Source organism: Carcharodon carcharias, chromosome 9 (genome assembly GCF_017639515.1).
Source record: "Carcharodon carcharias isolate sCarCar2 chromosome 9, sCarCar2.pri, whole genome shotgun sequence".
NCBI classification, from domain to species: Eukaryota; Metazoa; Chordata; class Chondrichthyes; order Lamniformes; family Lamnidae; genus Carcharodon; species Carcharodon carcharias.
Genome location: NC_054475.1, coordinates 19950522 through 19977157, shown reverse-complemented (window position 1 = coordinate 19977157; position 26636 = coordinate 19950522). Strand labels below are relative to the sequence as shown.

The 26636-nt window shown below is 41.8% G+C and overlaps 1 protein-coding gene across 3 annotated transcripts in view; it reads left to right on the top strand.

Moving 5' to 3' along the window:
• strip1 (striatin interacting protein 1) overlaps positions 1-26636 on the top strand; it is a 127145-nt gene that overhangs the window by 7372 nt on the left and 93137 nt on the right. For 2 of the 3 annotated variants that reach the window (XM_041196357.1, XM_041196358.1), the window contains exons 2-6: positions 67-136; positions 1300-1374; positions 15177-15311; positions 23775-23895; positions 25230-25298. In XM_041196357.1, coding sequence (XP_041052291.1) covers positions 67-136; positions 1300-1374; positions 15177-15311; positions 23775-23895; positions 25230-25298 — 470 coding nt within the window. Of the gene's footprint in view, positions 1-66; positions 137-1299; positions 1375-15176; positions 15312-23774; positions 23896-25229; positions 25299-26636 lie in introns of those variants that run through there. The other variant, XM_041196359.1, reaches the window with a different exon arrangement.

Sequence of the window (26636 nt, the reverse complement as noted above, 5' to 3'; positions counted from 1 at the left end):
CTCTCCTGTTTATTTAATCAGATTTCTTTTTATTTTCTATCACCACCCCCCTCCAACCCCGCACAGGGTTTCTCAGAATCACCTGATTTGGAATTTGAATATTCCGATAGTGATAAATGGGCGGCAGAATTTTCAGGTAAGCAGAGGAAGTGAAAGACCTCTAAAACCACAGAACATTTTTCAGACTGAGAAAACAGTGTGGGATGTTAGTGACCAGAATAGTGATGGATGAAAAGGCAGAGTATTGAGTGAGCTGCTCAGTACACTGCCCATCCTCAATCCCCTCCTGCCACCAGTGCTTCAGCCTTCTGGCACAATAAGAATGGTTTTGGGGGGTGGGGGGGGGTGTGGAGGTTTCCACCCTCCTGTCAAATAGACTTTTTAATAGATCCTGCAACTGTTCACTGCCAACATTCTTTGTTGCAATAACTTCCATTTATTGTCTACCAAGATGTTCAGATTTCTTTCACATGTACATAATATTTCCATTAAAATCATAGCTTCAAGATCTGAAGTAAGTCAATATTAAGACCAAAGAACTACAGTGTTAAGTATAAAAATAAGGTGCTGTTCCTTGAACTTGCATTGAGTTTTACTGCAACAGTAAGGTCAGGGTGGGAATGGGATTGAGAGTTAAAACTAGCAAGTGGCCTAGAAATCAGACTTGCGGACAGAGTGCAAGTGCTCAACAAAGTGGTAACCAACCTGTGAGCAGCAACTACAGTGTATTAGTTTATCAAGTATATTGCCTTGTCACCAGGAAGGAGAGTTTGGGTAGTATGTGAGGAGGTCAAAGGCAAGTGTTACACTCCACTTGCACAGGTATTAGAGTTGGATGTGATGGAGGGTGTCACAGTGATTTTCTCCTTTGGACCTTTGGAAAGCTACAAATAGTACGGGGAAGATCCATCTAGTGGCAGATGAGAGGAAGAGGAGTGGGCGAGATGTGTTTTGTGGGATTCAGTTGGTGGTGGCAGAAATGGTGGAGGATGGCCTTATGAATGTAGAGGCTGGAGATGTGAAAGATTCCTTTTGTCCTTATGTAATCATTCTGAGTGGGAGGTGAATTGATGAGGGAGGAAGTATGAGTAATATGATAGCCTCAGCGAGCATCTGTCAACCATAGTGGAGTGGGTCTACGTGGCTACAGAAAAGAGATAATCCAGCCTTTCTCCCCAAATGCTGATGAGATGCACGTACTTCTTTCTGGGTAGTGCTGTTTTACCATTGATTGCATCTATGTTACAATGTTCACTCTTGGTTTTTCACTCCTAATACTCTATCATTTTGTATTGATAGAACTTTATAGCTACACAGAGGGCCCTGAGCTTCACCTGAACAGGAAATGCTTTGAAGAAGAATTCAAGACTCATGGTAATAAAGTTGCTTTTGATGTTAAATACAAATACAAGCAATGCCTATATAAATTGATGGTGAACCTTATCTCAAATCTCACCTTTGGTGCTGTGTCGAATCCTAATTATCTTTTAATGATTTTGACACAAATTCTAGTCTTAGATCTATCTTTTTTACCTTCCTTTGAAAATATTTTGCACTCTTTCCATTTCATATATGATGATTTCCCAATGCTTGTCTATCTACTTATTTGTAGACTTGTCTTGTGAATTCAGACCAGATCCCTGTGCTTTGTCTTATTCTAGTCCAGAACTGATCTTTTATTATGTATTTTCCTCACTTCATTTCTTCTGAACAAAATCAAATGAAAGTTCTTTCCTCGTTGGACAAGAAACCTTCTGACACATTCTAAAAAGCATTTCCATCTTGGTCTTGTGTATTACTTTTTATCCTAGCCTAACTTGAAATAGTTAACATCACTTAAAAGGCATGATTACCAAAATTGAGACTCTTGGAATAGGAGGGTCACTGTCAGCTTATAGAGAAAATGGCTTAAGGACAGAAAACAGTGTCATAATAAATGATTGTTTCTCAGACTGGAGGATGCTAGGCAGTGGCGTTCACCAAGGTTCAGTGCTGGAGTGTTTTGTCCTCTACAGGGAACAGGTAAACCAAATTTACTGAATGTCCCCTAAATGAAGAAATTACCAAAAAGATTTCACTTTTGTAATTTTAACACAAATCTGTGCCAATGCAAATTAAACATGAATTAATGGGCAGATGATACTTCCAATGAAAAGGTAAATTTCACTTTAAATAGTCCGTACAGCAAAGATACATTTTACACAACCACAAGCAACTACATCATTTTCCGGAGACATGAAGCATTATGTAGCTACACAGCTCCACAATATGCTGTTCTTTATTCATGCAGGTTAGGTCAGGCGTCCTATGTGACAACAGCTTTCACCTTCGAGTTTCGTGGGTCCGAATATCGGCCAGGCACACGTATGAACCTTCTCTCCCTTGGCTAACATCAGTCCCGATGATGCAGCTTTCCAGAATTCCTTTTCAACCGACCAACCGTTCAAGGTTTGGCTACTTCTTTAAAAACACCAAGCCTTGGGTTCAAATACAGGATTTAGCTCCAGGAGACATCAGCAAACTGCCTGCTTAGGGTACCTGTCCTGATCAGCATGCGCAATTGAATAACTGCTCCAGGACTCTAGAGGAAAGCAAGGTCAGCCAATAATGAATAGTTCCAACAGGGCAAATGCAAGCAACATCCAATTGCATTTTGTGGGTGTTGGGGAGTGGTGGACCGGGATTTGTGAGGGAGAGTGCAGCGGGGACGGGACTGGTGCAGGAGCAAGGAAGAGTAAGAAGCCTGGCAGGTTTCGTTATGAAAGTCTTTATTCTCAACAATCATAGAATCCTAGATTACGGCACAGAAAGAGGCCACTTAGCCCATTGTGCCTGAGCTGGCTGAGAAATGAGCCATTCAGCCTAATCTAATTTCTAGCATTTGGTCTGTAGCCATGCAGGTTACAGCATTTGAAGTGCGTATCCAGACACTTTTTAAATGAGTTGAGGGTTTCTGCTTTACTCCCTTTCAGTCAGAGAGTTCCAGACCCCCACAACCTTGTGGGTGATAGATTTTTCTCTTGTCTCCCCCCCTAATCTTTGTACCATTGACTTTAAACCTATGTCCCCTAGCCACTTACCTCTCTGCTAAAGTAAATGGGCCTTTCCCATTCACTCTCTCTAGGCCCTTCACAATTTTGTGCATCTCAATCAAATCTCCCCTCAGCCTCCTCTGTTCCAAGGAGAACAACCCCAATCTATCCAACCTTTCCTCATAGCTGCAATTTTCCAGTCCTGGCAATATCCTCGTAAACCTCCTCTGTACCCTCTCTAATGTAATTGCATTCTTTCTATAATGAGGTGAGCAGAACTGCACACAATACTCAAGTTGTGGCAAAACTAATGTTTTATATTGTTCCAGCATAACTCCATGCTCTTATATTCTATGTGTCGGCTAATAACTGAAAGGGTTCCATATGCCACCTTAACTACCTTATTAATCTGTTCTACCTTCAGGGGTCTGTGGACATTCACTCCAAGGTGTCTCACTTCCTCTACACCTCTCAGTATCCATCCATATATTGTGCAATCCTTTGCTTTGTTTGACCTCCTCAAATGTATCACCTCATATTTTTCAGCTGAATTCCATTTGCTGCTTTTCTACCCACCTGACCAGTCTTTTGATATCTTCCTGCAGACTACAGCTATTCATCTCGCTATCAACCATACGGCCAAATTTTGCCATTTGCAAACTTCTTGATCAAACCCCTTACATATATGTCTAAATCATTAATATATACCACATAAAGCAGGAGACCTAGTACAGAACCCTGCAGAACCCCACTGGAAACAACCTTCCAGTTAAGAAAATATGCATCAACAATTATTCTGAAGTTAAGATCTCATTCACAACCATTGCAAAAAATAAAAGCATCTAAGCTGCCAGAATTCCAAACTTTGAAAGAGACATACTGGCGGTGAATGATTGAAATAAATATGTATGTGACATACATTTAACTAAAATGTAACTTTTAATGTGTGTAAGTTAATCTATATGATTAATATGGTGTTGCCATAGCCCATGTGTGGTTAATGAGGGATGTTCTATTGGGCAACATTGTTTTGCAACATCCTTGTGTAAGAAATAGGAGCAGTAGTAGGCCACATGGTCCCTTGAACCTGCTGCACCTTCAGTATGATCATGGCTGATCTTCTGCCTCAACCCCACTTTCGCGCTCATGCCTCATATCCCTTAATTCTCTGAGAGGTCAAAAATCTGTTTTTCCCAGTCTTAAATATACTCAGTGATGGAGGATTCACAACCTTCTGGGTAGAGAATTCCTCTGGGGTGGAAAATTTACAACTGTGAATAAGTTTCTTCTCATCTCAGCCCTAAATAATCAGCCCTTATTCTGAGGCTGTCTCTCTATGTTCAAGCTTCCCAGCCAGGGAAAACAACTCAGTGTCTACCCTGTTAAACCCCTTCAGAATCGTGTATGTTTCAATGAGATCACCTCTCTTCTAAATTCCAGACAATATAGGCCAACTTACTCAGTCATTTTTGGACAACCCTCTCACCTTACATCCTATTGCTGTCATAGAATCAAGAAGTGCTAGAAGTTTCAACTTGAGAGTTGGTTTCTCAATCTGGCCAGTCTGTATGTTTGCATTTACCTTCCATATGAATAAATAGTTCTAATCATGTTTTCGAGTTCTATTAACTTTTCTGAATGTTTTAACCACAAATAATTAAGTTTGCAGTCCTGCTATACATAAACCATTATATCATATCTGTCCTTAATGCTTATAACGCTCTCATTTTGATTTTATACTTTGTACACACAATTTCTGTTACTTGATTCTCATTTTTTCTTGTGACATTATACTGAACTTCGCTAATTAAAAAAAATTGAATGACATCATACCAATGATTAAACCCTATTATTTAGCACAAAAATGCATTAAAGAGGTAAGCTGGTTCATGTATGAGTCAAAACTTCTTAAAATGCTATATTTTATGATATTTCTCAAAAATAGATAATCAGTGACTATCCTGTCTACTGTGTAAATTTGGTGAAAGTACAGTGCAAGTTGCTGCTCTAGTTCACTTCCTAGTTGCTGCGCAGAACAGCATTATGCAGAGTTTTCAGTGGAGGCTGGTTGCTTTCTTGATCTTTGGGGCAAACATAAAGAAAGTTTACCCTAAAAAGTTGAGCCCTGTGTCTCCCTGCCAGTAGGTCCTTCTGTGCTGCACTTGATATCCTGATTATTGCCTGTGGGCTCCAAGATAACTCCACTCAATTTTTGTTGCTCTTTGTTAATGGAAATCATGTAGTCTCTGCTGGCCCTGTCTCACTGCAGCTAAGATTGTAATCCATTTTATGGGGAACGAGTTGTTAAAGTGCCAGGATTCTGCACCCCTGCAAATACATTTTCTAATTTTCTGCATTTCACAGTTAAACTTGTTCGTTGTGTGGCTATTTCTGCTTTTGCCAAAATGGAGGTAAAATGTCAGGTTTCAGGTGACTGATTTAGTTGCATTATATAGCTCCTTAAATTGTAAAGGCCTTGTAATACATTTTCAGGAATATATTTTGTCACAACCATAAGACATTTCCTTAAAATGATCTGTAGCTAAGAATTTGTGCATAATGCATACAGCCCCCTTTCAATTTACATGTGATTCAGTTTTAAAAAAGCAGCAGCAAAGCTTTAGTCTTTAAGGTAAAGGTTCATTTATTACAAAACTGCTGTTACTTAAGTAAAAAGTAACAAAGTTACTAATTAGATGCCGATAAGGAAAAAATCTGCTTATAAAGGTGAAATTCAGTTCAATCCTTTACTATGTTGTCACAGGCCCATAGCTTGCAGTTTAAGTGTTTGTCTGGAGTGAAGGGTTGAAATTGAAGAGCCGTGTTTCCGAACTCCCAATTCGAACTCAAGATTAGCATTGGAGTTGCACCTACCCCCTCAGAAGAAAGAAAGCTTCAATACAGTGAAGGTTCCTTTACAATGGTGTTACATTTCTTCACAAGAATTTAACATGATAAATTTCTAGCAAGTAACCTGTTAGATATGATACAGATAAACTTTCCATTTTGTTCCACTACTATATGCCGTATTATACAATTACAAAGGTTTAACCAAAACAAAAGTGTAAACCTACAACAAGTAGGATTAGCGGAATTTAAACATCACAGGATTACCATAACTCAACCTTTACGTTTCTTTTTCTTCTCATTCCCAGTCTTTAACTCGGCAAAGAATGTCTCATTTTAGTTCACAGGCCAATCAACATCCTTTTCGTTAGCTGTAGGTGTAATTCCATCATCATTCACATTTTCTGACCTCAAATGTGGTAAATTCTTAGTTCCGGATGAGGTCAAAGTGGCATCATTGTGCGTTAACAACTCAATTCTCCTCTGATCAAAATCTCTTTTGGCCATTTCAAGGATGTTATTGAGGTTTTTTACATTCACACAATGATTTTATACCCTTTATCTTGAACATTTTAAGATCTTGTAGTTTCTCCTGATCCCATTTCAAATGGGTCTTCCCTAATTCTCTTTGAGCAATATCAACCACTTCCCCACTTTGGAGTTTTATGTTTCACTCCAATACTTCAACTCTTTTACATAACTCACAAACTATATCATTCCACTCCACTGCAACTTTTCAATGGTCTTTTGCCAACTGTCCACTTGCCTGGATTCTGGTTGCTGTATGCAGTGTCAATGCTGGCAAGCATTTGTAATTCAGTATCTCTGGTCATTGACCCTTCCAGACCTACATCTCATCTTTCATATTCCCCAGGTTCCATTGAACTTTAATAATCTCATTGCTCTTTTCGTGATGAAGTTCTAACAGTTCATTAGTCTTGGTTTTTAATTCTACATTCAGCTAACTGTTCTGATTCACTAGCAATTCCTTTTCCTCTTCAAGGTGTTTTTTATGATAGAAACTTTCATAGAGACAACAGATGCTTGAAGTTCACCAGATTTTATCTGAAGATCTATCTTTGTTAAATTTGTTTCTACAAGTTTATCATTCAGACATTTCAAGTCCTGATTCAAGTATTCTACTTCCAGTGAGTGATGCTCAATTATTCTCATCAATTCTCGTTTTTCATTAGTAAACTCATCTTTCATGCATGACAGTTGCTTCTCTACACTGATCAGGTTTCCCTTCAATTGCTTGTTATCAGCAGCAAGCTTCTCATTTTTGGCCACAGTCATTTTTTGGAGTTTAAGATCAGCATGATCAAATGCTTGCTGCAGTACAGCCATTGCCATGTTACTGTTTATGCTAGCCAAATCATTACCCAGAGTAAAATCTACCCCTTCAATAGGTAACCTCGGAACAATTCCCACTGTAACAATTCCATTTACTAAGCCACTTCGTAAATTGATTTTACACAAAGGAATAGGTTTATAAACTCCATAAAATTTCCTATTAATACCTTTTTCCTACATCAAATTATCTGGAACATATTGCATCATCAGCTACCAACAATGACTGAACTGCCCCTGTGCCTCTCAAAATTTTAATTTTGTTTACTTATTTTGTTGGAGGGGTAAGGGATAACTTCTCCTTTCGAGACAAAACATCCAGAACCTCTCGTAGCCTGACTCTAGCAGGAAGAATTCTCTGGGCTATGCTAAGCCACATCCCCAAGAAACTTTTTCTCTTTCTCCCAAGTGCTAAGGAACGCAAGCTCCAACAACTCATCGACACCAACACCCATCTAGGACCCTCCACCCCTGCCTGTCCCTCTGTCCCCACCCCATCTTCCAATCCCAGCCCCAGCCGTGTATTCACTATACCCCCTGACCTTCCCCTCTCCGATGCTGAACGTTCAGTGCTCAGCAAAGGACTTAGTTTCATACCCTTACGCCCTCACCTCAATGAATTTCGGGCTCGGTATGATGCTGAACTCTTCTTCCGCCGTCTTCGTCTCTGGGCTCACTTCTTTGGGCAGGAGTCCTCTCCCCGTTCAACAGATCCTTTCACCCACCTCCAATATTCTCCCTCCACCTGGACCCCTCCCTCTGGATTCTTACCTTCTCTTGATCTTTTCATTGAGAACTGTCGGCGCGACATTAGTCGTCTCAATTTCTCTGCTCCTCTCACCCATTCTAATCTCTCTCTCTCTGAACTTACTGCACTCCATTCTCTCAGGTCCAACCCTGACATTGTCATCAAAGCCGCTGACAAGGGTGGTGCTGTTGTCTGGTGCACTGACCTCTACCTCGCGGAGGCTGAGCGTCAACTCGCAGACACTTCCTTCTACCTCTCCCTGGACCATGACCCCACCACTGAACATCAAGCCATTGTTTCCAGGACTGTCACTGACCTCATCTCCTCTGGGGATCTTCCTCCCACAGCTTCCAACCTGATAGTTGCCCAACCTCGGACGGCCCGCTTCTACCTCCTACCCAAAATCCACAAACAGAACTATCCAGGTAGACCGATCGTCTCAGCTTGCTCCTGCCCCACAGAACTCATTTCTCGTTATCTTGACTCCCTTCTCTCTCCCCTTGTCCAGTCCCTTCCCACCTACATCTGTGATTCCTCTGACACCTTATGTCACATCAACAATTTCCAGTTCCCTGGCCCCAACCGCTTCCTCTTCACCATGGACGTCCAATCCCTCTACACCTCCATCCTCCACCAGGATGGTCTGAGGGCCCTTAGCTTCTTCCTCGAACAGAGGCCCGAACAATCCCCATGCACCACTACTCTCCTCCATCTGGCTGAACTTGTTCCCACACTGAACAATTTCACCTTCAACTCCTCTTACTTCCTCCAAATAAAAGGTGTTGCTATGGGTACCCGCATGGGCCCCAGCTATGCCTGTCTCTTTATGAGGTATGTGGAACTTTCCTTGTTCCAGTCCTACTCCTGCCCCCTTCCACAACTCTTTCTCCGGTACATCGATGATTACGTCGGTGCTGCTTCATGCTCTTGTTGGGACTTGGAAAAATTTATTAATTTTGCTTCCAATCTCCATCCCTCCATCATTTTCACGTGGTCCATCTCTGACACTTCCCTTCCCTTCCTTGACCTCTCTGTCTCAATCTCTGGTGATAGACTGTCCACCAATATCCATTACAAACCTACCGACTCCCACAGCTACCTCGACTACAGCTCCTCACACCCAGCTTCCTGTAAGGACTCCATCCCATTCTCTCAGTTCCTTCGCCTCCGTCGCATCTGTTCCGATGATGCTACCTTCAAAAACAGTTCCTCTGACATGTCCTCCTCCTTCCTTAACTGAGGTTTTCCACCCACGGTTGTTGACAGGGCCCTCAACCGTGTCCAGCCCATCTCCCGCGCATCCGCCCTCACGCCTTCTCCTCCCTCCCAGAAACCTGATAGGGTCCCCCTTGTCCTCACTTAGCACCCCACCAGCCTCCGCATTCAAAGGATCATCCTCCGCCATTTCCGCCAACTCCAGCATGATGCCATCACCAAACACATCTTCCCTTCAACACCCCCCCCCACCCCCCACCCTTATCGGCATTCCGTAGGGATCGTTCCCTCCGGGACACCCTGGTCCACTCCTCCATCACCCCCTACTCCTCAATCCCCTCCTATGGCACCACCCCATGCCCACGCAAAAGATGTATCACCTGCCCCTTCACTTCCTCTCTCCTCACCGTCCAAGGGCCCAAACACTCCTTTCAAGTGAAGCAGCATTTCACTTGCATTTCCCCCAACTTAGTCTACTGCACTCGTTGCTCCCAATCTGGTCTCCTCTACATTGGAGAGACCAAACGTAAACTGGGCGACTGCTTTGCAGAACACCTGCTGTCTGTCCGCAAGAATGACCCAAACCTCCGTCGCTTGCCATTTTAACACTCCACCCTGCTCTCTTGCCCACATGTCTGTCCTTGGCTTGCTGCATTGTTCCAGTGAAGCCCAACGCAAACTGGAGGAACAACACCTCATCTTCCGACTAGGTACTTTACAGTCTTCCAGACTGAATATTGAATTCAACAACTTTAGGTCTTGAGCTCCGTCCTCCATCCCCACCCCCTTTCTGTTTCTTCCCCCTACCTTTTGTTTTTTCCAATAAATTATATAGATTTTTCTTTTCCCACCTATTTCCATTATTTTAAAATATTTTTAAATCTTTTATGCTCCCCCCACCCCCACTAGAGCTATACCTTGAGTGCCCTACCATCCATTCTTAATTAGCACACTTGTTTAGATAATATCACCAACTCTAACTCCTATGTGTTCTTTTGTTCTGTTGCCTGTGACATCTTTTGATGATCTGCTTCTATCACTGCTTATTTGTCCCTAGGACCACACCAACCCCCTCCACTTCTCTCCCCCCACCCAAACCCCCCCACACCTTAAACCAGCTTATATTTCACCCCTTTCTTGGATTCACTCAGTTCTGTCGAAGGGTCACGAGGACTGGAAACGTCAACTCTTTTCTTCTCCGCCGATGCTGCCAGACCTGCTGAGTTTTTCCAGGTAATTCTGTTTTTGTTCCCCCTTTCTAGTAGTTTTTGAGGGAGCATGTTTCACCATTCCTATGGTTTTCATACCATTTCCTTTTCTGGTGCAGCCTTTTCTGAGGATTCCTTATGCATTACTAGGCCTGCAATACGTCTCCCAATTAATTTTCGGCAATTAGTTTAGTATGTCCAGATTTATTGCAGTGGAAGCATACTGTTTTCTTTACATCACTTGCACGTTCTATCTCCTTTATTATTTTGGTTTCTTTCTATTTGTTCCCTAGAACTGGTATCTTTTCCATCCCTAGATTTTCTAATCCCCCAGTTTCCTTCCTAATTCCATATGACCATTTCCCCACATGGGGAACTATCTGTGTGAGATAAAGGCATTAGCTAAAACTGCGGCTTTATGGATCTTTGTTACTTGACACTCATCTAAATAAACCTTAATGGTTACTGGAATGCTATTTTGGAATTTTTCCATAATCATAATTTCCTTCCCATTCTCAAAATCTTTTCCTAATTTCATTAATTGAAACCACTGATCCCACAGCATTTCTTTTTCTTTAGCAGATTCAACAAATGTCTGATTTGGCTTTTTCGTTATGGTCCTAACCTTTAATTGATAAGCTTCAGGGGCAAGCTCATAAGCATTGAGTATTGCCCTTTTAACCTCTTCATAGTCTGCAGATTGTTCTTCTGATCATAAATACAACTGTCAGGACACTTTGTAGCAGTAAGGTCCAAGCTTCTTTTATCCACTTCAACTTCATAGCTATATTTTCAAATGAGGTGATATATCTTTCAACTCCATCCTCTGTAAACTAAATGAACAGTTTTAGTTAAATTAAAATTCTCAGTAGAATCAGAATCATCCTCTGAACCACTACCTCCCCTTTCTTCCTTTATTATAAGCTTTTCTCTCTCAAGCTCAAGCTTTCGCATTTCTTTTGCTCTTTCATTTTCTTTCTCTTTTCACCTTTCTTTCTAATTCAAGTTTTTTTCATTGCTCTTTCTCTTTTTCCTCCAGTTCAAGTATTTTCAGTTCTTATTCTTTTTCAAGTTCAAGCTTCTGTTTTTCTAATCTCTTTCTTTCGTAGCTGTACTTTAGCTAACTAGCTGTGAGACACCAATTTCTCTCCTTGTAATTCTAAATGCTGGGTATTTACTTTAATCATATAACCCTTACAAAATCCTGCTTTTCTTTCTACCTTCAATTTATCTGCTAGCTCTCTTAGTGTAGACTATTTAAGGATTTCAAATAATCTACAGTTACATCTTTTACTCCCAGAAAAGTCTTGGCAACAGTCAAAGCCATTTTTGAATTCCAGCCACTGTAGTATACTTCACAGCAAATCCTATTCCTATGCCTAGTTTCTCCACATACTTGTTTCTTTAAGGATTCATAGATCTCACTTAAATTTAAGGATGTTTGATCCCGTAAGAGACTCCACCTTGCTATGATCCCGGACAAACCCTCACTTTGTCACAATCCCAGCTGGTGTTAAAACTGGACAAGCCAGATTCCTGAGTGAAACCTGGCTTGGTAGGTTTTGCTGATTACCTTTTAACACATAATAAAACATTTATTAAACAAGAAAAATGAACTATATTACACCAGACAAAAAGGTTGGAAAGATCTCTACAGACACAAGAAAATGATTGAAATAATCACTATTTCTTCACCCAGCTATCTCTTTACAGCCACATACAAATTCAGAAAGATAAAACAATTTACCATATCTATCTTATACTCTAATATTCAGGGTAAGGATGCAGTGCAAATGAACCAACTGCCAAACTGTGGTCAGACCCACCACACTCCAAAGTAAATGACATATGTGACCAAAGCAGATTCTGTGGATTTCTCAACAACCCACCCAGATGCTTGTTACACTGTGAGCCAACTAGTCCCTCTGAAACTGTCTTTCTTATGAGGGTTTCCTATCACCACGTTCGAAGAACTCACCTTTGAATTTTTCTTTCAAAGTCTCTCCAACTTGAACAGCTTTAACAAGAATCCATCTCCATCATTTCAATCTTGCCTTATGAGATTCCTTTCCTCTGGATCTCTGCATACACTCGAGCTTCACCTTCCAAGCATGCTTTCAGATCTTTGGCCATGCCAAGCAGAACACCACTCCTTCAAAAGGGTACCTTTCCCCTTGTGGCTCGCAACATGGAGTCACCAACCTTCACTGCCCTCTTGGATCTTCACGGTTTCTCTCGAGTCCACTAGACTTTGTCTGCTCCTGGCAGCACGCTCTTATTAATTTGGAGGCTATTTCTTTTCCCTTTTCTCTCAACTTTACTAAACAGGACCTGTTTCTAATCTCTGCCCTTGCCTCTTACCTGGGACTGTCTTCTAGGACCTCTTTCTGTCCCACTCCCTTGTTTGGGACCTTTTCCCTGTGTCCTGCCCCCTGTGACACTTCTACAGTGACGCTCCTCTTCAGGACATCTTACCTGCAGTTTCGCGTTTTCATTTTTCTTCCGCACATGTGCTCAGTGCTGGTTCCCAGCCTAAAGAGCATAAAAACTACTAACTGCACATGTGCGGCCCCTTTCCTGCGTGAGATCAACAAACTGTGCATGTGCAGCCAGTTCCCGGCTGGCACACGCGCAGAAGTCCCGAGGCCCTCTGGAAACTAGAGTTCCTGAACTCTGAACTCCTGATCTAAACTCAAGGTAAGTATCAGAGTTCATTACATCAGACATGGGGCTGGTGCCAGAGGATTGGAGAATGTAAGCATTATGCCCTTGTTCAAGAGAGGTGTGAGGATAAGCCCAGCAACTACAGTCGTCAGTTTAACTTGGGTGGTGGGGAAACTTATAGAAAATATAACTCAGGACAGAATTAATAGTCACATGGACAAATGCAGGTTAATTTAGGAGAGCCGGCATGGATTTCTTAAAGGAAAATTGTGTTTTACTAACTTGTTGGAGTTTTTTTGAAGGGATAACAGAAAGGGCTGATGAGGACAGTGCAGTTGATGTGGTGTACAAGGACTTCCAAAAGGCATTTGATATAGTGCCAAACAACAGACTTGTGAGAAGTTATAGCTCATGAAATAAAGGGGACAGCAGCACCATAGGTACAAAATTGGCTGAGTGACAGGAAATAGAGACTAGTGGTTAATGGATGTTTTTGTGGCTGGAGGAAGGTTTGTAATAGCGTTCCCCAGGGGTTGGTATTGGCACTCTTACTCTTCTTGATATATATGAATGATCTGGACCTTGGTGTACAGGGAGCAATTTCGAAATTTATGGATGATATAAAACTTGGAAGCATTGTAAACTGTGAAGAGGGCAGTGTAGAACTACAAAAGGTCACAGACAAGCTGGCTGAATGGGCGGATAGATGGTAGATGAAGTTCAATGTGGAGAAATGTGAGGTGATATATTTTGGTAGGAAGAATATGGAAAGACAGTATAAAATAAAAGGTGCTACTCCAAAGTGCTGTGGAGGAGTAGAGGGACCTGGGTGTATATGTGCATAAGTCATTAAAGGTGACAAGACAGGTTGAGAGAGCAGTTAATAAAAGCATACAGTATCCTAGGCTTTATTAATAGGGACATAGAGTACAAGAGCAAGGAGGTTTTTTGAACTTATATAAGACACTATTTAGACCCCAGCTGGAGTATTGTGTACAGATCTGGGTGCTGCATTTTAGGAAGAATGTGAAGGCATTGGAGAGAGTGCAGAAGAGGTTGACGAGAATGATTCTAGGGATGAAAAGCTTCAGTTTTGAAGATAGATTGGAGAATTTGGGACTTGTTTCCTTGGAGATAAGAAAGTTGAAATGAGATTTAATAGAGGCATTTAAAATCATGAGGGGCCTGGACAGAGTAGATAGGGGGAAATTGTTCCCACTTGTGAAAGGATTGAGAACGGGAGGGCACAGATTTAAAATAATTGGCAAAAGAAGCTAAAGTGGCATGAGACTTTCTTTTCAAACAGCAAGTGGTTAGGGCCTGGGATGTACTGCCTTAATGTGGTGGAGGCAGGTTCAGTTGAGGCATTCAAGAGAGAATTAGATGATTATTTAAAAAAAAAAACAATTTGCAGGGTTCCAGGAGAAGGTAGGAGAATGGCACTAGGTGAAATTGTCATTCGGAGAGGTGATGCAGACATATTGAGCCAAATGGCGGCCTCCTGCCTTGTAACAATTCTGTGATTCTGTCCTCACACTTTAAAAAAAAATATATCCCTGGCCCAAGACCGCCCGAAGTGGAGGGAAAGCATCTGGAAAGGAGCTGAACACCAAGTCTCATGTCCAAGGGCTAGATGAAGCCAAGCCCCGACAGCGCACCCCACTCACCTGTTCCGCTTACCACCATCTGCTCCACCTGTGACAGACTGTTAGTTGCGCATTAGACTCTTCAGTCACCTGAGAACTCATTTTAGTGTGGAAGCAAGTTATCCTCAACCCCGAGGGGCTGCCTAAGAAGAAGAAAAGATTCAATGGATGCCCTGGAGGAGCCTTGCATTTTAATGACTCTGATATCAGTTCCCAAGATAAGAGCCTGGCAAGGTATGAACAAATATAGAAAGGTGCCAGGTTGCCTGTCCATACCTCCATTTTGAAAAGAGCTTTTGAACTCAAGTTACAGGTTTGGAAGCAAAAATGTACCTTTAAAACAGTTGTCCTTAAAAATCTGTGATTTTATAGTTACATCTTTGTGACAATTTTTTAAACGTGTCCAGAAGTGTGATTCATGCCTATAGTATATATAACCAATACATGCTAATAATTTGTTATGCAGTGAAAGACAAGAAATGGACCGAAGTGGATATCTCAGAACACCAGACCCATGCCATGAGATTGCTGGATGGCCTGGAGGTAACAGCCCGGGAGAAAAGACTGAAAGTGGCTCGTGCTATACTTTATATGGCACAAGGTAACATTTAGTTGAAGATGATATTTAGATGAACATTACTGATTTTTGTTTCAACAAGGGGAAAAATGTCCCAATTAGAGCAACCAGTGTCAGAAAGTATATGCTGTCAGATGGAGTACAGCACAAGATGCAAAATAAACTTATGCTTTGCCCTAACCTTAATATCCCATACAGCAGCAATGTGACATTTTTTTTCATTTTCTACAGTTAATTTCTGCAGTAGGGCACTTTTATTGATATGGATCCTTGTCACCTTGGGATGGGATTCAGACTTTTGCAGATTAATTTCCCTTTATCAGTCACAACTGAATTTGAAACCAAATTTTCGAGGTGAACAGCTGGAGTCCATCCCACTGGATCATCTGACCCACTGCCTCTGTAACTTGGTAGTGTTAATGGAGTGTTTCTGGGTGACAGAGCAGTGGTGTTTCACTCCTTTTTTAATACGTTTTTGTATTACAAACTTGCTTACCTCAAGTGTTTGAGTAGCCATGTATTTTCAAGTGTTAGAGTAGGGAAAAATTCAACATTGTGGCCATGAGTTGTATACAGTGCGATGTGAACTCAGCATTGACCAAGTCAAGCTCATTGATATATTTTCCAACCTCATTCTGCTTGGCTTTGAATGCGACTTATGTCTCACCTCTTGATATTAAAGCATTTGTACCCATTTTCATGATCATCCCTTGACCTTAAACTGCCTTGGGCGTTTTATGTGAAAGGCACAATATAAATACAAGTTGTAATCATTTCAACATAGCTTCTCTATCTCTTTCTTCCTTTCATCCCCATCTCCTTTGTCATCCCTAGAAACAAATTCTCTGTACTTTCAAACGTCTCACTGTCTAGTCTGTGATTTACTATTCAAGTAATGGTTTGCCCATGATGCCTTTGTCCTCAGTCAGTATCCTCACTCTCTCCCACTCAAACATTCCCTCTGCTATGGCTTCCACCTTAGCTGTCTTGAATCCAGAGGGGGCAGGTGTGAAGTTCCTTGCCTTCAACCTTCCAAAAATACAAAATTTAATAGAGAATCACATCACATGTACTTTGCAGAAACAGACCATTCAGCTTGACTGGCTTCACGAACTCTTGTCTTCATCTAACTCCATCAGCATAACCTCTTATTCCTTCTTTTCTTCTGTTCATCCAGGTTCCCCTTAAATATATCTTTGATCATCACCTCAGTCACTCCATATGGTTGTGATTTACGCATTCTTGCTGCACTGTATATAAGCAAGTTTCTCCTTATTGAATCAATCAAAGGTTATCTAATAGACTCTAATCGTAATGACTTGTATTAGGTCGTCTTCAACCTTCTCTCTTTCTGGAGAAAAGAGATGAGAAACCTGTTCAATTTTTCCTGATAGGCATAACTTCTCAGTTCTGAAGATTTCTTGTGAATTTTTATTAATTTTTATTAATTTTATTAATTTTTTTTAACCCTCTCTACTACCTCTATGTACTTTTGTAATATGTGGTTCAACCAAGGTTTGATTAAAGTTTAACATAATTTTTCTATCTTTCCATCCCATCCCTCTGGAAAGGAACCCCAGTACTGTGCTTGCTTTGTTATGACCTTATTAACCTGCCTTACCAATTTTAGTGATTTGAGTACCCAAGTGCCAGCTACTAATAAGCGCCATTACTACTTGCTGATTTGCCTTGTCTTTTTAATTTACTTGCAATCCTGGACGTTGGCTCTTCCATTCACTGTAAATTGAACCATAAATATTACTAATGTTTCTGATCCTTGCTCTTTATTCACTGTTATTTCTGTTGCCTTCTCCACTGTACAGTACATACTGCCATAAAATTCTTTTCTATTTCAGGTTGTGGACGTCACACCCAAAATGCTCACTCTTGCTTAAAATCTAATAACTTCGTACATACACTCAAATCGCTCCTCTTAACCATTAACATGAGCCGCTCATTATGTTCACAGAGTGCAGAAGAGGCCCTTCGGCCCATCGAGTCTGCACCGACACGAGAAACACCTGACCTACCTAATCCCATTTACCAGCACTTGGCCCATAGCCGTGAATGTTATGACGTACCAAGTGCTTATCCAGGTACTTTTTAAAGAATGTGAGGCAGCACGCTTCTACCACTCTCCCAGGCAGCGCATTCCAGACCGTCACCACCCTCTGGGTAGAAAAGTTTTTCCTTATATCTGCCCTAAACCTCCTGCCCCTCACCTTGAACTTATGTCCCCTCATGACTGACCCTTCAACCAAGGGGAACAGCTGCTCCCTATCCACCCTGTCCATGCCCCTCATAATCTTGTACACCTTGATCAGGTCACCCCTCAGCCTTCTCTGCTCCAACGAAAACAACCCAAGCCTATCCACCCTCGCTTCATAGCTTAAATGTTTCATCCCAGGCAACATCCTGGTGAATCTCCCCTGCATCCCCCTCCAGTGCAATCACATCCTTCCTATAGTGTGGCGACCAGAACTGCGCACAGTACTCCAGCTGTGGCCTCACCAAGGTTCTATACAACTCCAACATGACATCCCTACTTTTGTAATCTATACCTCGATTGATAAAGGCAAGTGTCCCATATGCCTTTTTCACCACCCCACTAACATGCCCCTCTGCCTTCAGAGATCTATGGACACACACGCCAAGGTCCCTTAGTTCCTCGGAACTTCCTAGTGTCATGCCGTTCATTGAATACTTCCTTGTCAAATTACTCCTTCCAAAGTGTAGCACCTCACACTTTTCAGGGTTAAATTCCATCTGCCACTTATTTGCCCATTTGACCATCCCGTCTATATCTTCCTGTAGCCCAAGGCGCTCAACCTCACTGTTAACCACCTGGCCAATCTTTGTGTCATCTGCAAACTTATTGATCCTCCTCCCCACATAGTCATGTGTCGTTTATATAAATGACGAATAATAGGGGGCCAAGCACAGATCCCTGTGGCACGCCACTGGACACTGGCTTCCAGTCACTAAAGCATCCTTCTGTCATCATCCTCTGTCTCCTACAACTAAGCCAATTTTGAATCCACCTCATCAAATTACCCTGTATCCCATGTGCATTTGCCTTCTTTATAAGTCTCCCATGTGGGACCTTGTCAAAGGCTTTCTAATTCAGGGTTCCTCAATTATATTGTATATGTAAGCATCACTTGCTGTAGCACATATTTTTGGTTGAAATCTTTGCAAGCCAAAGAATACACCTTTATTTTGATTGAGCTGTTCACAGTTCACTAGGTAGAAAATTAGCAAGCAGGACCTCTTAAAGTCATAATCTCTGGATTACTCCTAGTGCCACGTGCAAGTGAGTACAGAAATAGAAGGATAAAACAGATGAATGTGTGACTGGAAAGATGGTGCAGGAGAGAGGGCTGTAAATTCCTAGGACGTTGGGACTGGCTCTGAGAGAGGTGGTACCTGTATAAGCCGGACGGGCTGCACCTGAACAGAGTTGGGACTGAGTTCCTTGCGGGTCGTTTTGCTAGTGCTGTTAGGGAGGATTTCAACTAACTCAGCAGGGGTGTGAGAACCAGAGGGGAATTTTAGGAAGTAATACCAGGATGAATGGAATGTTGGGAGAGGCAGATAGCACTAAAATAGAGAATAGTAAGTTAATAGATGGAGTCGGAGTAAAGGAGCAAGAAATGAAGTCTAGTTCAGGGTTACACTGCATGTATGTGAATGCACGGAGTATAGTTAATAAAATTAGGAGTTAGAGGCACAGATTGCCTTGTGGGATAATGATGTTTTGGCGATAACGGAGACCTTAAGGAAGGGCAGATCTGGTGCTAAATATTCCTGGTTACAAAGTGTTCAGAAAAGATAGGAAAGTGAAGAAAGGAGGAGGGGTAGTGTTTTTGGTTAAGGAGTATTGCAGTATGGGAGAACGAGGATGTGTCAGAGGATTCAAGGGCAGAATCGATTTGGCTGGAGCTAAGGAATAAGAAGGATGCAATTACATTGCTTGATGTAATGTATAGACCACCAGTGAGTGGGAAGGATATAGAGGAACAAATCTGCAAGGAAACTACAAAGAGGTGTAAACATTGTAGAGTAGTTATAATGGGGGACTTTAATTACCTGTATATAGACTGGGATAGTGGTAGTGTAAGGGACAGTGAGGGACAAACGTCCCTAAATCGTGTTCAGGAGAATTTCCTACAGTATGTGTCCAGTCCAACAAGAAAAGAGGCACTGATGGACCTGGTTCTTGAGAATGAGGTTGGTCAAATAGATCAAGTGACAGTAGGGGAACAGTCAGGGGACAGTGATCATTGTATAATAAGGTTTAGGATTACAGAGCAAAAGGATATTGGTCAACCCAGAATAAGAATAATCAACTGGCACAGAGCGGACTTCAGTGGGGCAAGAATGGAGCTGGGCCAGATAGACTGGAACCAAAGGCACAAAAGGTTTGGCCTGTCATGGTTCTGCCAGCGCTTTGAAAGAACTATCCAACTGGTACCATTCTGCTGTTCTTTCTCTGTGGACCTGCATACTTTTTCTTTTGAAATATTTATGTAATTTCTTTATGAGCACTTCTTAGAATCTGTTTTTGCCACCCTTTGAAACAGAACATTGCAGGTTATAAGTCTCTGTACAAAAAGAGTTTTCCTAATTTCCCTTCTGGCCCTTTTATTAATTGAATTTGAGACTTCTTGTTAACCCTCTTTTTTTATTCATTCATGGGCTGTGGGCTTTGCTGGCTGGGCCAGCATTTATTGCCCATCCCTAGTTGCTCTTGAGAAAGTAGCAGTGAGCTGCCTTCTTGAACTGCTGCAGTCCATGTAGTGTAGGTACACCCATAATGCTATTAGGAAGTGAGTTCCAGGATTTTGACCCAGCAACGGTGAAGGAATGTTGACATATTTCCAAGTTAGGAGGAGTAACATGGAGGGGAACATCCAGATGGTGGTGGTCCGTATATTTGCTGCCCTTGTCCTTCTAGATGGTAGTGGTCATGGGTTTAGAAGCTGCTGTGTAAGGAGCCTTGTTGAATTCCTGCAGTGCATCTTGTAGATGGTACACACTGCTGTTACTGTGTGTTGGTGGTGGAGGGAGTGAATGTTTGTGGATGTAGTGCCAATCAAATGGGCTGCTTTGGCCTGGACGGTGTCAAGCTTCTTGAATATTATGGGAGCTGCATTCATCCAGGCAGGTGGGGAGTATTCCATCACACTCTTGACTTGTGCCTTGTAGATGGTGGACAGGCTTTGGGGAGTCAGGAGGTGGGTTATTCGTCGCAGGATTCCGAGCCTCTGACCTCCTCTTGTAGCCACAGTATTTTTATGACTAGTCCAGTTCAGTTTCTGGCCACTGGTAATGCCCAGGATGTTGATAGTGGGGGATTTAGTGATGGTAATGCCATGAATGTCAAGGATCAATGGTTGGATTCTCTCTTGTTAGAGTTGGTCATTGCCTGATACTTGTACGGCACGAATGTTACTTGCCACTTGTCAACCCAAGCCTGGATATTGTCCAGGTCTTGCTGCATATGAACATGGGCTGCTGCAGTATCTGAGGAGTCACGAATGATGCTGAACATCGTACAATCATCAGCGAGCATCCCCACTTCTAACTTTATGATGAAAGGAAGGTCGTTGATGAAGCAGCTGAAGATGGTTGGGCTGTGGATACTACCTTGAGGGACTCCTGTTGAGATGTCCTGGAGCTGAGATGACTGATCTCCAACAACCGCAACCATCTTCCTTTGTGCTTTGTATGATTAAACTAGTGGAGAGTCTGCCCATTCCCATTGACTCCAGCTTTGTCAGGCCTCCTTGATGCCATATTCGGTCAAATGCTGCCTTGATGTCTCACCTCACCTCGGGAGTTCAGCTCTTTTGTCCATGTTTGAACCAAGAATATACAGAGGTCAGGAGCTCAGTGGCCTTGGCAGAACCCAAACTGGGTGCCAGTGAGCAGGTTTATTGCTAAACAAGTGCCACTTGATAGCATTATTGATGACCCCTTCCATTACTTTACTGAAGATCGCGATCATTAAAACATTGGAATCAAATTAGGTTATTCAGACCCTCAAACCTGTTCTGCCATGCAGTTGGATCATGGTTGATCTGTATCCTAACTCACTTTGGTTCCATAACCCTTAATACCCTTGGCAACAAAAATCTTTCAATCTCCTTTTTCAAGGAGATTTCAAATTTTCAATTGACCCCCAACCTCAGCTGTTTTTTGAGGGCGAATGATTCAGATTTCCTCTACCCTTCGTGTGGAAAAGTGCTTCTGGCATCATTCCTGAACAACCTGGCTATAATCTTAAGGTTATGTCATCTTGTTATAGAATCTGCTTCGCCAGAGGAAATATTTCCCTATTAGTTCCTTTAATCATCTCAATCAGATCATCCCTTAATCTTTTATACTCAAGGGATTACACGCCAATACTTATGTCTTGATTCAACATCACTTGGGGGAAACAAAGTTATCTGGCCAATGTGACTTTGCTGTTTTTGGGAACTTGCTATGTACAAATTTGCTGCCCCATTTCCTATATTACATCAGCAACCACATTTCAAAAACTGCTTCATTGGTTGTAATGGGCTTTGGGATGTCCTGAAGTTTTGAAAGGTGGTCTAGAAATGCAAGTCTTTTGATAGGAATCTAATATTAAACAAATGCATTAAATAAGAACACTTTATACATAAACGATAGAAGTTAAGGGTGTCATGAGGTTATGCCCCCTTATTTTTGAAATCATGTTTTTTCAACTTTTACTTGCCTGAAAATTTTGCAATTTGAACTGAGCGCAAACTGCTTAAAAATGCAAGACCACATTTGAAGGTGAAGATGAGAAACAAAAGCATCACTCCAAGGGGAGTGTGAAGAGAGAGACATTTCCTATATTCCAGACACCCATCAAAACTCGTAACTATCTAAGGAAGAGACGTTTAAAGTGCAAACTACTGGATATTGAAACAATGGCTGCCACAGGCAGATGCACTCAAAACCTCTCTGAAGTATACAGTGGGTGAAGCCTTTCAAGGCAAGGCTGCCCAGCCACTTGAGAGAGATTGCAAGTGACACAGGTGGTGTCAAGAAAGTCTTCAGAAGAAACAGGCTGAAGGCTGTTCTCTTTCCCTCTCCCTCTTATGGAACAAGTGTGTTGCCCGATTCGAGAAGCCAACTCTATCAGAAACCTACCAGTGAATCGAGATCTTGTAATAATTACAGCATCTTCTACACATGACTGCATCCAAGAAACCAGCTAACCTAAATTGGCTGCAGCTTTTAAATCTACACCTCAAGGAAATCAAAGGACACTTAACCTATATTCTTTTGCCTTTTTTAATGGACTCTTAACTCCACGTGTGTGTGTGTCTGTGTGTGTGTGTGTGCGTCTGTGTGTGTGTGTCTGGACATTGCAATTTTATTATTTTTCTGGGTTTTAATGATGCATAAATTTGCTCTTTGACTCAAGAAAACCTTATTTGGCTCCTTATTTCTCATAGCTTAAATGGTTAAATACATTCTGATTTAGAAAAGACATATGCTCGTGAAAAAGAAACTTAAACCTTTGTTGTGACCAATCAAGAGCATTGAATAGAGGGGAGCCAGTTCACCCCTTCTCACCTGGTCATCATAAGGGATAGTGAACCATAGTATGTGTATGACATCACTCGCTGCATGTTTTATATATGTAGAAAGACTGGAATTAGATAGTCTTTTAAGCAAAATAATGGGATAGCTGAGACCCATTGCCTGCAATTCCTGTGCTGTGTAGAACTCCTTCACACGTCCAGGAAGTGCTAAGAGCTCTCCCAATTTTGGCACAAGCCCCCAGATGTCAGTAAGGAGGACTTTGCAGGGTCGACAAGGCTGGTTTTGCTGTTGTCATTTCTGGTGCCTAGGTCGATGCCGGATGGTCCTCTGGTGTCATTCCTTTTGAGATTTTGATACAACTGAGTTGCTTGCTAGGCCATTTCAGAAGGCACTTAAAAGTCAACCACATTACTGAGAGTCTGGAGTTGCATGTAGGCCAGGTGAGGTAAGAACAGCAGGTTTCCTTCCTTAAAAAGGTGTTAGTGAACCACATGAATACATGAATTTTTACAGCAATCAACAATGATTTCATGGTGACTGAATTTTAATTCTAGATCTGTTAAATGAATTTAAATTCCACCAGCTGTGTGATGGCATTGAACCCATGTCCCCAGAGCATTAGCCTGGGCTCCTAGATTACTAGTCCAGTGGCATGACTACTACAGCACTGCCTCCTCTTGGCCAGCCATTCAGCCACCACTCCTCAACCTCTTTTCATGGCTTGGCAACCAATCTTTTATTCCTTTTATCTATTTGTGTTGCAAACACACCCCACCCACCCCACACCTCAAACCCCTTAGCGTCATCTGAAGTGCTTGGGGCATTTTCTGTATTAAATTGCTATCTAGGTGCAGGTTGGTGTGTGCTTGAGTAGCATAATATTGAAGCAAGCTGATTGTGATCCTTTTTGTTGGCTTGCAGGTACATTTGGTGAATGTAACTCCGAGGAAGAGGTCCAGCAGTGGATGAGATATAATATATTTCTGCTGCTTGAGGTTGGCACCTTCACTGCATTGGTGGAGCTACTCAGCATGGAGATTGAGTGAGTGCAGACTTTTCAGGAATAATCATGCAGGCACCAGGGGTTCATGGTTGTTTACAGTAGAAGTTTGAGACACAATGAAGTGCAATGTTTCCTGGCTGCCTCCTTGGGTTTTGAGCAGCATTTTGATACTGTTTTTGATTTGCTAAAGACAGGCTGTGGGGAAACAGCAGGAAAAGCATTTGGCCCATTGTATTTTGTTAATCTAGGAAGACCCACCAGCCCTTCCATCTTATATGCGTCCATCAAGTCACCTGTCACTCTTCTAAACAAACCCATTCTGCCTAACTGTCTCCAACACATTTATATCCTTCCTTAAATAAGGAGATCAAAATAGCACACTATTTGAGATGTGGCCCCCCCGTGCCCTGTCATAGACACAATGAGCAGAATGTGCTCTTATGCTGTATCAATCTAAGTTCTCTGAGAAATAATAAGAAAAAATGTTGCTTTGATGCTATTGACATATTGATTGTCATCGGCATGCACGTGGGTTACCTGACCCATGACTTTAAATGTTACCAGCAGATGATGAAGCGGGGGGATCCTCGGGAGACATGAGAGGTAATTGTTGGGGGAGACGCCATTGCTAGATATTCTTTGACTATGTTTGAATAGCTCAGAATGGAATCAAATGAGCGTGATCTGAACGAGGCTACAGGGGAGTGGTGTTGGAGGAGGATGGTGTAGTCAACTTTGTCAAAGGTGGCAAAGAGGTCAAAGAGGGAACATGAACACAGTCGCAGTCAGGGAATATAATTTGTTACTTGAGTTACAATAGTTTTATCAGCAAAAGATACAAACGTGGAGTTGTGAATGAATGAGATGTATTTCAATGCATAAAGGGTTAAAAACAAAATTGGCAACTAAAAGCATTAATAACGATATAAGGATGTCATATAGTAGCTATAATGGAAATATGCTTGACCTAAAAACTACATAGCAAATTTACCATCATGGAAAATGTTCTGGCTGGAACCTTGGCTGAAGCTAACTTTTGTGCTGCAGCTGCTGCTAAGACTCAAAATTTGGGGATTGACCTTGAGACTATTTGTTGTATATGATCTAGCTTTATATGGCATTTCTAACTACTTGGCCATCTGGGAAGTTGCAATTCAATGTTTGCAGAGCTTTGTGAATCCACTGCTCTGTTCCTCCTGACTGCTGTTAATATGTGTATTTCAGTGACGCTTTAAGATAACTGAGAACTTCTGGTTAATTGTTTCAGATTTACTAAGTGATTTATTTTCACTTAATTAATATATTAGGGGATATTTATTTCTCTGTAAAGTCTGTTGAGTTCACATTATTGACCCTATCGTGTTACCTTCCAGCAACAGTGCTGCATGTAGTAATGCAGTGAGGAAGCCGGCAATCTCTTTGGCTGACAGTACAGATCTAAGGTAGGTCACACCAAAATAGACATAGGTGAGAAAAGCATTTGGCCCATTGTATTTCAGTGATTTAGAAAAGCCCACCAGCCTTTCCATTGGGGCATGCCACAATTTCTTCAATGATTGCAAGGATTTTTTATCTTTATCCTATTCAAACTTCACACTACATGTTACCTTTATATGAAGACCTTCTTGGCATCAGTTCTAAGTTACACTAAATTAAGCATCAAAAGAGGGATATACTAAATAAAGCATCAAATGAGGCCAAACAAAAACAGAAAATGCTGGAAAAACTGAGCAGGTCTGACAGCATCTGTGGAGAGAGAGACAGAGTTAATGTTTCGAGTCCATATGACTTCCGCTCTGAAGAAGAGTCATACGGACTCAGAACGTTAACTCTGTGACTCTGTCCACAGATGCTCTCAGTCCTGCTGAGTTTATCCAGCATTTTATGTTTTTGTTTCAGATTTCTAGCATCTGCAGTATTTTGCTTTTATCAAATGAGGCCTTATGAGTTGATCTCAGAAATAAAAAAGGGGTAGCCGTGCTACTAGGAATGTACTGTAGACCCCCAAGTAGTAGAAGGGAGTTAGAAGAGCAAATTTGTAGACAGATTTCTAAGTGCAAGAACAATAGGGCAGTAATTGTTGGGGACTTCAACTAGCCAACTAGGACTCCAAGGAGTATAGAAAGTACAGGGATGAAGTAATATGGAAATTAAGAAAGCAAAGAGAGGATACAAAAAAGTATTGGCAGGTAAAATCAAAGAAAATCCTAAGGTGTATAACCAACACATTAAGAGCAAGAGAATGACAAAGGAAAAGGTAGGGCCTATCAGAGATGTACATGAAAGCTTGTAGGTTGATGCAGATGATGTGGGAAGGGTTCTCATTGAGTACTTTGTCTCTGTTTTCACTAAGGAGAGGGATGATGAAGATATTCTAGTTAAAGAGGAGGAGTGTGAAAGGAAGTACTGGAGGAACTGAAATTTTAAAGATGGATCAGGGCCAGATGGTTTGTATCGCAGGCTGTTGAAGGAAGCCAGGGAGGAAATAGCAGTTGCTCTGAGGATCATTTTCCAATCCTCACTGGATACAGGTGAGGTCCCAGAGGATTGGAGGTCTGCGAACATTATACCATTATTTAAAAAGGGTGTGAGGGATAGGCCACAAAATTATAGGCCGGTCAGTCTGGCTTCAGTGGTGGGCAAGTTATTGGAATTAATTCTGAGGCACAAGATAAACTGTCACTTAGGCACAGATTGATCAAGCACAGTCAGCACAATTTTGTTAGGGGAACCGTGTGTCTTATTTCCTCAAAAAGTTCTATTAAGTTAATAACAAGGAG